The 13,343-nt window shown below is 39.7% G+C and overlaps 1 protein-coding gene across 3 annotated transcripts; it reads right to left on the reverse strand.

The window, feature by feature from the left end:
* Window positions 1–12: 12 nt before the first annotated feature.
* Window positions 13–11,108, reverse strand: csnk1db (casein kinase 1, delta b). Of its 3 annotated transcripts, none has more exons than XM_086016744.1 (10): window positions 10,653–11,108; window positions 8,863–8,973; window positions 7,331–7,479; window positions 6,388–6,616; window positions 6,096–6,266; window positions 5,819–5,967; window positions 5,417–5,585; window positions 5,040–5,173; window positions 4,465–4,530; window positions 13–1,353 (listed from the first exon to the last, which is right to left on the reverse strand). In XM_086016744.1, exons 1-9 carry the CDS (start codon window positions 10,726–10,728, stop codon window positions 4,480–4,482), a joined length of 1,239 nt encoding a protein of 412 aa, XP_085872870.1. In that variant the 5' UTR covers window positions 10,729–11,108; the 3' UTR covers window positions 13–1,353; window positions 4,465–4,479. The 3 variants fall into 3 exon arrangements, with proteins under 3 accessions (XP_085872870.1, XP_085872871.1, XP_085872869.1); XM_086016745.1 differs by having other exon boundaries at window positions 4,465–4,535; XM_086016743.1 differs by lacking the exon at window positions 4,465–4,530.
* Between the last annotated feature and the right edge of the window lie 2,235 nt (window positions 11,109–13,343).

A 13,343-nucleotide genomic window follows, 5' to 3' on the forward strand; every position in this document is an offset into this window, starting at 1 on the left:
GGCACAAAAAGATACAAGGAGGTAATTTATTTACAATTTAGGTACACAAATACAGTGGCAAATATAAACGTGAGAACAAATGTTGCTGGCCCAATGACTAATTTTTCTTCACCTGGCTGACCAAAGAAGTGTCAAAATCAAAAACTACTGGGCATTATTTCAACAGACATGGCCACTCACAGCCAGACGCCCGAGACACAATCTAATCCAAATTGGGGGGTAGAGGAAAAAAAAACAACACACACATCCACACACAAAAGTCAGTCCCCCTGACAGCCAAGTGTATGAAAAAGAGCCACATTCAGTACAGTGCCTGTGACCAGCACTGCTCTGTGACAAAAAGGGCAGGGGGTGCAGGGGCGGGGTGACAGGACATACACCGACAAGCAGACGCTACGCAATTATGGCTGCCTAACTTTGCTGCAGCAGGCCTCCTAAAGCAAATTGTCAAAAGAATGTTCAGACTCATCCCTAACAAGGAAGGAAGGAAATCAAAGATATTTACACATCTACATTGCAAGTATTTCACAGCTTCAAAACAATACAAATGAGACGGCGCAAAAATGGTTTATCTGTACACAGTGAATAGAAATCTGGTCAAAAGTGTCAAATGAGGCTCTTGCCACCTTTCAGAAAGTGCAACACTAAGAAAGGGAACAGGGCCCACTGAACACTGCACTGCTGACAAGAAAAAATTTAACTTAGAGAACACACAAGCCTCCCGCGTCTGAAATACCAAAACAAGTTTGGTACATTCACTGTATGTGTGTATTTATTCCTACACACTCTTTAACCAGATACTACAAAAAAATTAGACATTTTATTGATGAGCACGATAAGACAGCAGAGACATTGGGCCATCACTTGAGTCTGTAGTGGGACTCAGAGAACGTTTGTAGATTATCCTTGAAAGGACTAGGACACAATCTTTGTCTGCAGACATGCTTGGGGAAAAAAAACAACTAACGTGACCTGATAGGGGAGGGGCAGTGCAGCTTGCCCAGATATCTCCTGCAAAAGCGGACAGAAAACAGTCCTGAAGTCCAACACTCAGACTGAGACAAAAACAAAAAGGGGGCGCGGCCGGAGGGGGTGGCTAAGGGCAAAGAGTTAACAATATAAGGTGACAGCACTGAGAGCAGTCAGTAAGAAAGCACTTCCAGTTAGCTGGTTCAAGTGAAGTGGCTTCCCATGGTAGCTGTTGCAGTAGTAATTCAGAGTGGCAAGAGTACTATTAGTGTCTGTCTGTCTGTCAGTGTCTCAGTGGGCGCGGACTGGACTGCAAGGCTGCGTGAGACTGGCTCATCGAGGAGCGAGAGGATGGAGGCCAGCAGGCAGTGCGCTTGACACCATCTAGGGGAAACAGGAGAAAAAGGAGGGGCGTCAGGAGGAGACTCAAGCAGGAAAATCAGGCCCCATTCATCATAGCGTCCTCAAAGTGCTGATTACAAAACAACAAAAACAAAAAATCTTACCACAATTGAAATACTTGCTCAATGCTTATTTCAGGAGTTCCAACACCGGTACATCATAACTGCGACACCTATGTTGAAAAATCTTATTTCTTCAAATAGTGGCCGACCCTGGTCTTTATTTAAATCAACCATTAAGACCAGGCCTTTACTTGAAGTTAAAGGATCTAATTCTTCTCAAGTCACATATGATGAATGCATCTGACTTACCAGAGACAAAGCAGGAAGGCACGAGTGCTCAGTTAACGATCTAGACAGAACGTGCCAGGTTGACACACAGACTTAATGTCCATCAATGATCGATACCTCTTATCTTCACATTGTAACTGATTAAATGTGAGAGACCCAATGCAAAAATGTTCAACATTTACGAATGTCGGCAGACTAGGCATGATCCATTTTGGAGTATATTGGGGAGAAGAGGAAAAAAAAACAAAAAAAGTCTGACGAGAACCCTCAGGTAATCTGTCTGGATCCTCTTTAGAGCCTCTTGATAATCTGGCTGTTGATGACTTTGGTTCGAAGTGAAGAATGAAAACAAAAATGTCGAAGGTTATGAATGACAGGCATTTCTTTTCTTGTATGCAGATAAATGTCAACACACAATTAAGCTTAACAGCGATATGATAGAGTGGAACAGCATTTTGCATTTTATGCGAAACCACGGATCAACTGTAATGTCACAATTTGCGCAATCTATCAATGACGTCATTGATCGGATCATCGGACACACAAAATAAGACTCCCGGGTTGGTCTCTGCTGTCGTAGTGTATAAGCCCGAAAGTGAATCTATTTTTAGCCTTGTGAGCAGAAAGACCTAACACATACTCTCTGATATACAGAATTAAAATTCTCCTTGTTAGAATGTATGCTTCGGATTGATCAACTAAATGTCTGTTGCCTGTCACTGCGGCAGCCATGAAAGTAATATTCCCCTCCCCAACTGGAGGCAGTGGACAAACAGGCGATTTTCAATCTAAAATGATGCACCGCTACCCTCTGCTGGCAGTTTGGCTCATTACCACTCCTCAAAACACTTGCAATTCAAAGGGCCAGCCGCATCAGACCAAGATGGGGAAAAACAAAAAACCGTACCAAACTCGACCTTGGCACTTAACGTTTTGATTCTAATGTATTTCCAAAAAGGGACAGTGTATAGAAATGTTTTGATTTTTCAATGTTCGTTTTAAAAACCCACTATTACCGTATTTGTACAGACTATAAGGCGGACTTAAAATCCTTTAATTTTCTCAAAAATCAACAGTGTGGCTTATAATCAGGTGTGCCTTAGCTATGAATTGAAATTGAATAAAGTTTTGATTCATTTGTTGGACTGGTTTGTTTCCCTTAATGTGCAATAATGCTCCTTATAACCCGGTGATCCTTATATATGGACATTCCACAAAAACCTGTTAATTGAGCGACTTATAATCCGAAAATTACGGTTATTTCAATAATATGCAAAAAAATATGTTTTATCACAACATTTTTTTTGTATGCAATTGTGGGTCTAGTAATCGTGCCTCATCTTTTAGGAGGCTGACAAACATAGCGAACGTAGTTCCTCAACATCATGTGTAACAAATACAATGCACTTACTTCGTCACTTCGTCGTTGAGGGAATACTAGAAGTCGTTTGTGATGACGTTTTGCTTGCACCTCTGCTGCAGAAATTAGTGGTAGGCTTGCAACATGTGGTATCTCTGACACACCGTAGAGCGTGTGCTTCAAACTTAGGTCGTTCGATTAAGTTCACCACTAACGAGTGCATTTTTACACATTGTCCCTTTAAGTTGTTTTTGACATTTAATGAGTTAATTATGACTTTACATTGTAAAAGTTATAAATTGAGACTGCCCTGTGTTGTGATTTTGTGGTTACATCACTGTCATAAGAACAGAATTTTATTATAAACTGAGGACTATCTGTCAATGTTTTCCACTACAGTGCATCAACATTTACAGGTAACTAAAAAAAAAAAAAGGAAGTCAATCTGTTGTGCAGCTGACCATTAAAAAAAAAAAAATCCACATAATACAAGTAAAAGGTTGCCATCATGGAAAATTAGTTCACAGCCAGTAGGAATGTTTGCAGCCATCCAGTCATTACTCAACACACAGTGTGTGTGTGTGTGTGTGTGTGTGTGTGTGTGTGTGAATGTGCCATTTAGGTTGTCATTTTGGTGAAGGCACAGATTCTAGACAGAAACATTCTAAACCCCTTTCCCTTTTCAAACATAGAGCACTCCGTGTCTGAACAACTGGATGGCGTGCTTTCAGCTAGAGCCATGAGGAAGCTTTTAAGCTAAGATGCAAAACAAGTAGCTTAATCTCGTGCAAGTGTTAAGGGGTGAAAATCACAGAGAAGATGCAGGGACGCAGATTTTGGCAAGTAAAACAAACAAACAAAAAAAAAAAAACATCGGAAACCCACAACTGCACCAAGCCACACTGGGGGGTACATAAGGGGGTGGATAAAAGGTGTAAGGAGTCCATTTTGGGCCAGTGAGTTGTATGCGTGCCATTGATGGTTGTGGCATCAAACCAATGGTGCAAGCAACAAGCCACAAAGACAAAGCTGTTCAAAAGGGTATTCTTTTCGGCTCTGAGTAGGCAATGGGGTGGGGGGGGGGGGTTACATTCTCGGACTATGCTGCACACTGTGATGCATTATCCAGACCAGTTCTCAGGACTGCAACCTTTGACTTCAGATCCATCAAGTCAATGAGACACAAATTCGCTGGCTGCCTCATTGATACTGGAGGTGAGACTTGATCAAATAAAATAAAATTCCCTTGGGGTTAATTACATATCTAACTCCAAATTTACCATTAACTACTCAAATGAATAGGAGAGATTTGGATGAAAGTGAGAGGGGGGAAAAAAACAAAAACAAAACGCTAGAACAAGGAGCATCATTCTAAGGCAGTACATTGTAGAACTGGAAGTTGGATAAATGCATTCCTGGTGCTTACAGGGGTGTGCAACTCACCCAGTGTTGCCACGGTCACACAAGTATGTGGCGAGCGTCTACTTGGCGTGATGTTCGTAGGGAATGCTATTCTGAGGTTGGGGGAAGGGAGAGACAAGGCCCAATACGTCAAGTCAGAAACCTTGTCATGTAGCGGCCGCACTACGGGTTAAACAGACTAAAAGAGCAGCACTTCAATACAAGGTCCGATGTGCTGCACCAGGAGAGGTGTTGGGAACTCAGTTTACGGGCCTTGATCATGTTTTCTAACATAGCAGTTGATTAGCGTTTGATGACAATGACCTCAACTTCATTACAGCAGCAGACAGAAATTTAGAGACATGTAATTAATTCACTTGCATGACATGCATTTGAAAAAAAAATAAATAAATAAATAAATAAATCACTCAGTTGTGATCCATGGCGATCAGCAGCACACACAGCAGCGACCCGTGCCACGATTCACAGCGAGCAGGCACCCTTGTTTGCTTTATGGTTAGTTCTCAAACTAAGATGAAAATAATGCTCGTCACTTGTCTGGGGAGGGTCAGCATAAAAATGGGACTCCTACAAAAATAAACTCAAGTGTCTAGTACCTGTGATGTGGACATGCGTGAGGTGTCTTGCCGTCCAGTAAGATCTGAGGAGGAGACGTTGACGGGCGCACCGCGGTGCAGTCGCATGCTGACTTTTCGCTCACGCTCCATGCCGGATGCTTGACGTGGGGACGCTGGAGATTAGAGAGGGGGCTTAAACAACTTCCAAGTAACAGTAAACAAAAAGTGTTGATGTGACTAAGCGCGGCATGCCAGTCTGGAACTCCCGCTTTGCAGATTCCGCCCTCCGCCCATGCCTGAGACTACTTTTGAATCTTGTAAATTCCTGGTTTAACTAGCACCGCCGCAATCCCCATCAGTAGCATTAAAACGACTCCTCTGGCCAGTGTGACCGACGCAAGTGACCATTTCCAAACCTGTATGCGAAGTGGGTGTTAGCGGTGTAGGCGGGGCTCCATCTTGGCCTACGCGAGGTCGTCCTGATGCAGCGGGTACGCCTCTACTCGCTGGGTTCCTGCCATGTCTCAGCCTGTCCTCTCGGTCGCGGCGCTCTCTCTCCGCCTCCTCTGCCGCCCGGTTGGCTCCCTGTAAAAAAAAAATAAAACAAAAAAAAAAAAAGCCTTCGTCAGAACAATCACAATTTGCAATAATAATACGTTTGGATGTTATTGAACAGCTATTTGTTAATATATAAAGGGGCTGCCACCTATATTTAAGTTTTAAAACAGATAAAAGTCTCACCAAGCTAAACGAATCAAAACTCAAATTAATGCAACTACTACTACTTCATGCAATCAAGTTGTTCCAGTAATACTCACAAATTTGAGCATATTCCAGTCAAACACATAGTCATAGGAGAATCCCTGTCTGTGAAAAAGGTTCCGGAAAAGCTGTCGTAGGTATGAGTAGTCTGGCTTATCGTCAAAGCGCAGAGAACGGCAAAAATTCAGGTAGGTTGCAAATTCAGCTGTGACAGAGACAAAATCTATTATCAGCCGGGATCTCATAGTTCACTTAATTAAAATTTAAAAATCAAAACAAAAAAAAACATCACAACTATTTGAAATGAAACAAATGTACAAGAAGTTAACTCACATGGGTATCCCTTGCATAGAAACTCAATTGGGGTGGACATTTTCTTCTCACTAATGCGTTCGTACTTTTGCCTCTTGGTGGCAGCCTTGAGGCCTTGCCAAGGCAGGGAGCCCAAATTAAAATACATAAGAACGTAGCCCAAGGACTCCAGGTCGTCACGCCTTGACTGCTCTGTAGGCAAATGAAACCCAACAAAAACAAACAAATGGGTGTTTGACTCCCAATTCCTTTTCAGACATGTACAAGCATGTTCACATCGAGACAAAGCTAATCCATCTGCGTGCGTATGTACCAATCCCCAGATGGGTGTTGATTGAGGCGTATCTTGCAGTTCCAGTCAAGTTCTTGTTCTCACGGTACGGGATGTGCTGGTGAGTGCGGGCGTCACGATATTTTTTAGCCAGGCCAAAGTCGATAATGTAGACCAAGTTGCCCTTTTTGCCGAGCCCCATCAGAAAGTTGTCAGGCTTCACATCTCTGTGGATGAAGTTCTTGGAGTGAATGTACTCAATGCGACTGATCTGTAGTGGAGAAAGGATGACAATATATCAACATTTTGTCAAAATTAGTGAGTTGCAGCAGAGGTTTCTATGTCGTCTTGTACAAATTGAAATAAAAAGCTAAAAACAACTAGTCCAACATGAAAACTGGGTTTAAAATGACATTCAGAAAACTCATGTTACCAAGTGGGATTGATTATGCAATAACTATCAAGACAATTTCCACAAAACATGTTCAAGCATGATCCACAAAAGAATGCACTGAATTTGGGAGGCGCACCTACAGTGCATTAGAGAAAGGGCGCACACCATGTTTGCCATGAAAGACTAGTTGCAGAACCTGCCATTTAGCAGCTGTTAAAAGAAATTGTCTTGTAATATGCTTTGCAGCCAGCAGGGGTGACGTTTACCTGAGATCATTTAAGACAAAATGGTTTCAATAAGAATTTCAACAGAACTAGGAAAAGAATCATGAGATTGCCCGAGAAAAGCAAGAAAAAAAGTAAAGCAAAAGGTTATGCTTTAATTGTCCATATGTTGGGTGAGTTAAGTACTAAAACCCACCCATTTTGTCCATCTCAGGGGGCGGCCATTTTGTCACTTGCTGTCAACCTTCATGGTTGTGATACTAATAAAATAAGATTACTGTATATGCTACTACTGAATATGGCCAAGACAACAGTCCCAGAGTAGGGAGAAAGTCGGCACAGCAGGAAGCTGTGTCCGTCATCTCACCATCTGATCAGCAAGCAGGAGGACAGTCTTGAGGCTAAACTTGCGGGAGCAAAAGTTGAAGAGATCCTCCAGGCTGGGTCCCAGCAGCTCCATCACCATTACATTGTAGTCACCTTCTGCCCCGCACCATTTTATGGTCGGAATACCCACTACAAGCACAAAAAGGACACAATTGTCTAAACCGGAAATTTATCAAACAGTATCATTAGAATTCAACAATGACATAATACCATTGAAACATTAACAGTTATTCCTCTAATAATGCAAGAACGCTTAAGAGGTTGTGTGAGGGAGGCAGTCCTTTTTTCAAGGTTGTCAAAAAAGGTTCAAGTAAGGAAAGACCTCCTGTACTACTTGCCTCCATGTAACTGTACAAATATGTAATTATTTGTAATAGTGCATTAAAAATATTTTTTTTTCCACCCAAAAGATTTTACATTTTGTAGTAATATACATGTTCTTTGTACAGAAATGTAAGATTATATGTAAATATGTTTTCCCATATTTTTGCTAAAGACTTTCTTTTGGTCTTAACAGTAATGGTGAGTGTAAAGTTCATAATGGGAGTATTTCTGATTGCGTTATTTAAAGGTGACAAGGTAACTATTTCCTGTTAAAAGGGGGTCATAAAGTATCATATTCATGTTCTCTGCTATTTCATTCAAATTTAGCATTTTTCATGTTAGCATGTCTGCTTTTTCTTTTATGTATTGAAATCTATTTAACAAATAAAAAATAGTCCCTTAGAAAAGCTAAATTGATTGAAAAATAATTTTGGGACCCATTATTGTGCAGATCTCAAAACTCAGTACTCTGTGGTGCAAAATAGTGCAACTACAACCATTGCTGATATTATAAATCTTTAATATACATTTAACCTTGAGCTCTTCATCATGGCTAATGTCAACTGTTAGCGTGTTCCAATGTACGAACGTGTGCTAAATTGCTAATGTAGCTCCCGTCTTATTTTGACTCTATACGTATTCATTGTAATTCAAATATTCTGTTCCTAGATTGTTTTTATACGCTCCAACGCGGGTCTCGCCAGAGTTCTGTAAAAAGTCTACTGAACATCTACGCACTTATATTGGTCTTTCCCAACTCTGCATTTCACATTAGCATCTCAAGTTCTCTCGTTCAGTGCTGCATGCTTAGCAACTCCTCGTTTGCTTTTGGTGCATGCGCTACTTGTTAGTAGGGTAGTATTTGTCACCACGGAGGACATCTTGTTGCTGCTGCTTATATAAATCCGTGCTGCTACGGAACAAGCTAGCTTAGCGTCTAGCGTTCTCAGGCAGCCGCAAAGAAAAGACCGGGAGGATGGGTGACAGCGTGATGGAGATGTGGCACTGTGTTATTTATTTTTTTTAAAACACCAAAAAAGTAAAAGCACAAAAGTAAAAGTGCATTTTTTTTTAGCAAATAGGTGAGGAGAGGTTTTACAGAAAAAAATATTGAAAATTTGTGAATAGCAAACCACAAATAGAGATGGGTTGACTGTTTAGGCAAGAGAGAAGGTTCCATTACTTTACCTCCTCCTTGCATCATTTTGTAGATCTTGCTTTCGATGTGGAGTTGGGGGTGCTTGGTCTTCACACATTCCAACTTAATGGCAACCTCTTCGCCCACAGAAATATCGGTGCCTAAAAAAATGGGAAAATATAGAGACGCACATTGTGAATTCAAAGCATTTTTCATCAATATAAAGAGCCATCCATCCAATATATTTTAAATTCTGGAGTTCTGCATTTGCTTCATTATGATTGAAGAATGGTAATCTTTTACAATTATGCACAAGCAAAGACTGCGTATGAAACCTTAAATACAAGTTCAATAAGAAATACTAGATTGTCACGTAGCAAGCTAGACACTTGGTATGTAATTAAACCTTTTAAAATACAAATTTTAACATTAATAATTTGTACAACTACCTCAAAAACATGTGAAAAGGACAACTGCAGTGATGTTATTACTGACCTTTCACTAGTCAAGATAATCTACTCACAGGCAGCTTGCCAAAGTATAATCAATGTATGGGAACAAATGACCATCTGATGTTGGATTATGTTTACAATGCCCTCTAGTAAAAGTGACGACCCAATAGCAAATATGGTGGGTTTGAAATTATATACAGTAAATGTACTTAAGTGTTAATGTTAAAATGCTATTTTTCCAATGCCTGTACAAAGTTTTTAAGATGACCAGTTTGATAATGGAGCTAGCATGACAACTAGCATGACCGCGTGCATTTGTTTCAAATTTGGATTACCCTCTGTATGAATTATTTATTTATTTATTTTTTTAAAATCCAACTAGTGAATGGACTTTATCCAGTTACAAAATGTGTCAAAACAATTCAAATGCCAAATTACAATACACGTCATGTGGCCTTTGGTTTGGGTAATATGCAAACCTTCAACAGTCCGTGCAGCCCTTTTGAGGGTTGCATGATGAGTAATCAATGCTTAAGTCTCCAATCTTTATTGTCAAGCATGTTTAGCTCCTGTTGTGCTGCCATGTCAATGAAGAATTAATCACTTCTGATTAACACACAGTTGCTTTTAGATTTGCTCGTTATTTAGAGATAGGGTATGATTAGATGGACTTGAATGAGACAAGTCAGTGACATGCATGCATTGAACAAAGACCCGAGTCCAAAGAAAGATTAAATGGTGGCTCACTGAACTTAAGTGTATAATACGATTTCAGATAACACACAAAACGATTGTGTTACAAGAAAATAACCTTAAATCATTCAATTATAAATGTGAATATGCGTACTAAGAAATTCGAGTCAACCAAGTGAGTCGCTCTCCTTCCAGCAGCAGCACAGCCAGAAAGATGAGACTGTGGCCTTCACTGTGCTGATGGCTTATGGGGCTTGTATTGTGTAACTACGGCCAACTGTTTCCTCGATTGAAAACGAGAAGCTTGTAGCAACGAGTAAACAACAGGAACTTCTGGGTGGGTCCTCTCAAGCACAACCCACAAGTAAGCTTGATTGTTAAATTCATTTGACGTAATAGATTCCAGCGAAAAAGGCTGACTAGATAGCAGTCCAAAATTCTACCACCAACTCGACAATTTATCCCCCACTCTGTTTTCTAACACCACACTTGCATTGGATTATTTTGAGTCAGAGATGAAAACTGTATCTGATGTTAGCTAAACAGTGGCTGATCTTAACACAAAGGTTAAGACCAGCAAGAGTGACGATAGCTCTTTAAACGACTGCCAGTGACACGTCGTTGAAGGGGTTACCACAAAATAATCAACACTAACAAGCAAGTTGGAAACAAACGTTTAAGTGCATTTTACTTACCTAAATAGATGTCACCGAACGATCCACTTCCGATTTTTCTGCCTAGTCTGTATCGGTTCCCCACTCTAAGTTCCATCCTGTCGCTGGCAATATTACACGTTTCCTTGCCTTAAATACACTCAGGTGTCCACCTTTTGTTTATTTGACTACCTTCCTTAAGTGGTTGACAAGCCACTAATTCTCAATGCTTCTCTCCCCGGAATCGGTTTCTTCTGTACAATCCAGAATTCACCATCCCTTTTCTCCTTGTCTGAGAGCCGAAGACCAATAATTTTGGTATCAATCGATAGCGTAAAACACGTAGTTAATGTTCTCTACTTTTGAAAAGCCATTTTGAACAAAAAACAAGAGGATTGAGATGGATTTAAATCTTTGGCATTACACGTCCAGCTACCCTCTAATCGTAAGGCTAGTTTTTTTTTCTTCGTCGTGAAAGCGGGTTGGACAGTGACGTCACTTCCCCTAGCAACCGCTGGCAGATATGGAAATGACTCAAACGTCTACCGGATCATTATATTCATTATTTACCTATTATGTCGGGGTATTTGACATTGATTCATACAATAATAATAATAATAATAATAATAATAATAATAATAATAATAATAATAATAATAAAACATCAAACACTTATAGGTGGCTTTGCAATCTATACTTAAAATGATTTAAAAATAAGAAGAGTCTGTGAATGTTTGGCCTGGTACATTTTGATTCGTTTAAAAGCAAGACTCACTAACACTTTTTACACACACACATTTATTTCCAACTCGAAGCAGATAACCTTTTTAAGAAACGCCCTGCCAGTGCCTTGCATGGGCAAAAGATCGCGACGACGCACGCCCATGTTGGTCCTGCCCAAATCTGTAGCCACAGCCTCCGGTTGATATTTTGTGATTGGCTGATTGTGCATCAGCTGCTGTTGATTTTTCTCATTGGTTGCAAGAGAGCCAATCAGAAAAATGGTATAGACCGCTCACATGGCCAAGTTGTTGTTCCGCAGATTGGATAACTGGCTCGCACGTGTACTCCAACGTTCTGCACGTCGTGTACATGCTGCGTTCACATCCCGTAGGATTAAAGGTTTAACACAACCTGATAGAGTTAATCTAGGAATAATTCAACATAAGGAATAAAGATATTAGTGAAAATGCCCGTTCATAGTAAATCTTTAATGCAAAAAGACAAATCAGACATTTTAAAGCTATGTAAATCAACCAGTAGATTTTTCTATGCAGTTTAATTTTTCGATGTATGTAGTTTTACATTACAGTAATTGTACACTTTAAATATTTACAGTCTCAAAGTTGAAACAGTTTTTGCATGTTCTGATAGTGCTCTGTCATAAAGCAATGCATTGATGCCCAGGGAGGAACTCACAGGTTGTGAGTTTCCCCAACACCCAAACGATGAAATATATGCTCCACACTTAAAAATGTATTGTATTATGTATTTGTGTGTAGCTCTTATGTAAACCTAGCCTACCTTGTACAGCCTGTTTGTGCCTACTGTTAGTATCTGTTTATTCAAGGTAATTGACTGATACCAGAGAGTTGGTGTCATAGTTTTGATTTTGATTCTTTCTTGCTCGGTTTTTAAATATACAGTGTATTAACCACTCTCACACCTCTTGTTTTTTTCCCCCATTACAAATGCATTCAATTATTATTATTATTATCATTATTATTACTATTATTAAGATTTGACTGTCATAATGCCAGACTAAAAAAATATATACAGTATATATATTCACATTTTGGAGTGTGAATATGAGTGTAGACGCTGCATTCTGATTGGACAAAAAAAACCCCCCAAAAAAACCTCGTACATACTGGAAGTAATGCAGCCAAGACAAGTGGTACGAAATTAATTTCATGGAACAAATGTACGTGTGTGTGTGTTTGTGTGTGTGTAAGTGTCAGAAAGGTTCCCGGGCCAGTCTCACAAAAGATGTACAGTATGTTGCAATACAAAAAAAATAAGGTAGGTAAGATTCTCACTTTTGTTTCAAAATTCCGACTTTAATATCAGAATTCCCACTTTAAAGTCAGAATTCCCACTTTAAAGTCAGAATTCCAACTTTAAAGTCAGAACTCTGACTTTAAAGTCAGAACTCTGACTTTATTCTCACTTATTAATGTAAGAATTCTGACTTTATCCTCAGAATTCTCACTTTAAAGTCAGAATTCTGAGAATAAAGTCAGAATTCTGAGATAAAAGTGAGAAACTTGCCAACCTATTTCCCCCCACACTGGCCCTAGTCGTCTGTAAATTTTTGCCTTTGAGCATGGTGTTTATTCTACAACGTTCTATTGCCACCTACTGGTGGTCTAGCATACTGCAGCATATTACAGCATTTCTGTCATATTCATTGGTTGGTGAGAGCAACGTTAGTGTTGATGAAGTTGCCATTAGTATCTGAAACATTTAAAAATGAACACAAAAACAAATTAACAATTTAATATATATAATTTATGTTCACATGGCCAATGCTGTAATATTAACTTTAAACCTGGACAGTATTGGCGAAGACACTTTTGAAAAACCTTTAGTTAGAAATTGAATATCGTAAATAGTTGAGATGTCTTCTGTGGCTGATAAGCATGCTCTGTTGGATTGAGGTTATCCGACTGATTTGAGCATTAAAGTATATCTGTCTTCTTTTTTTTATATATGACTTCTTTTTCATGCAAA

The sequence above is a fragment of the Filicampus tigris genome, chromosome 19 (assembly GCF_054856515.1).
Source record: "Filicampus tigris isolate MCC_2025a chromosome 19, RoL_Ftig_1.0, whole genome shotgun sequence".
Taxonomy (NCBI): domain Eukaryota; kingdom Metazoa; phylum Chordata; class Actinopteri; order Syngnathiformes; family Syngnathidae; genus Filicampus; species Filicampus tigris.

What these genes read in the sequence shown, in the direction of transcription:
- csnk1db (XM_086016743.1), bottom strand. Translation starts at nt 10,728, where the DNA reads ATGGAACTTAGAGTGGGGAACCGATACAGACTAGGCAGAAAAATCGGA. An exon ending in CAAAATGATGCAAGGAGGAG is followed by an intron (nt 7,480 to 8,862) that starts GTAAAGTAATGG and finishes TTGTGCTTGTAG; the next exon opens with TGGGTATTCCGACCATAAAA. An exon ending in TCCTGCTTGCTGATCAGATG is followed by an intron (nt 6,617 to 7,330) that starts GTGAGATGACGG and finishes TCTCCACTACAG; the next exon opens with ATCAGTCGCATTGAGTACAT.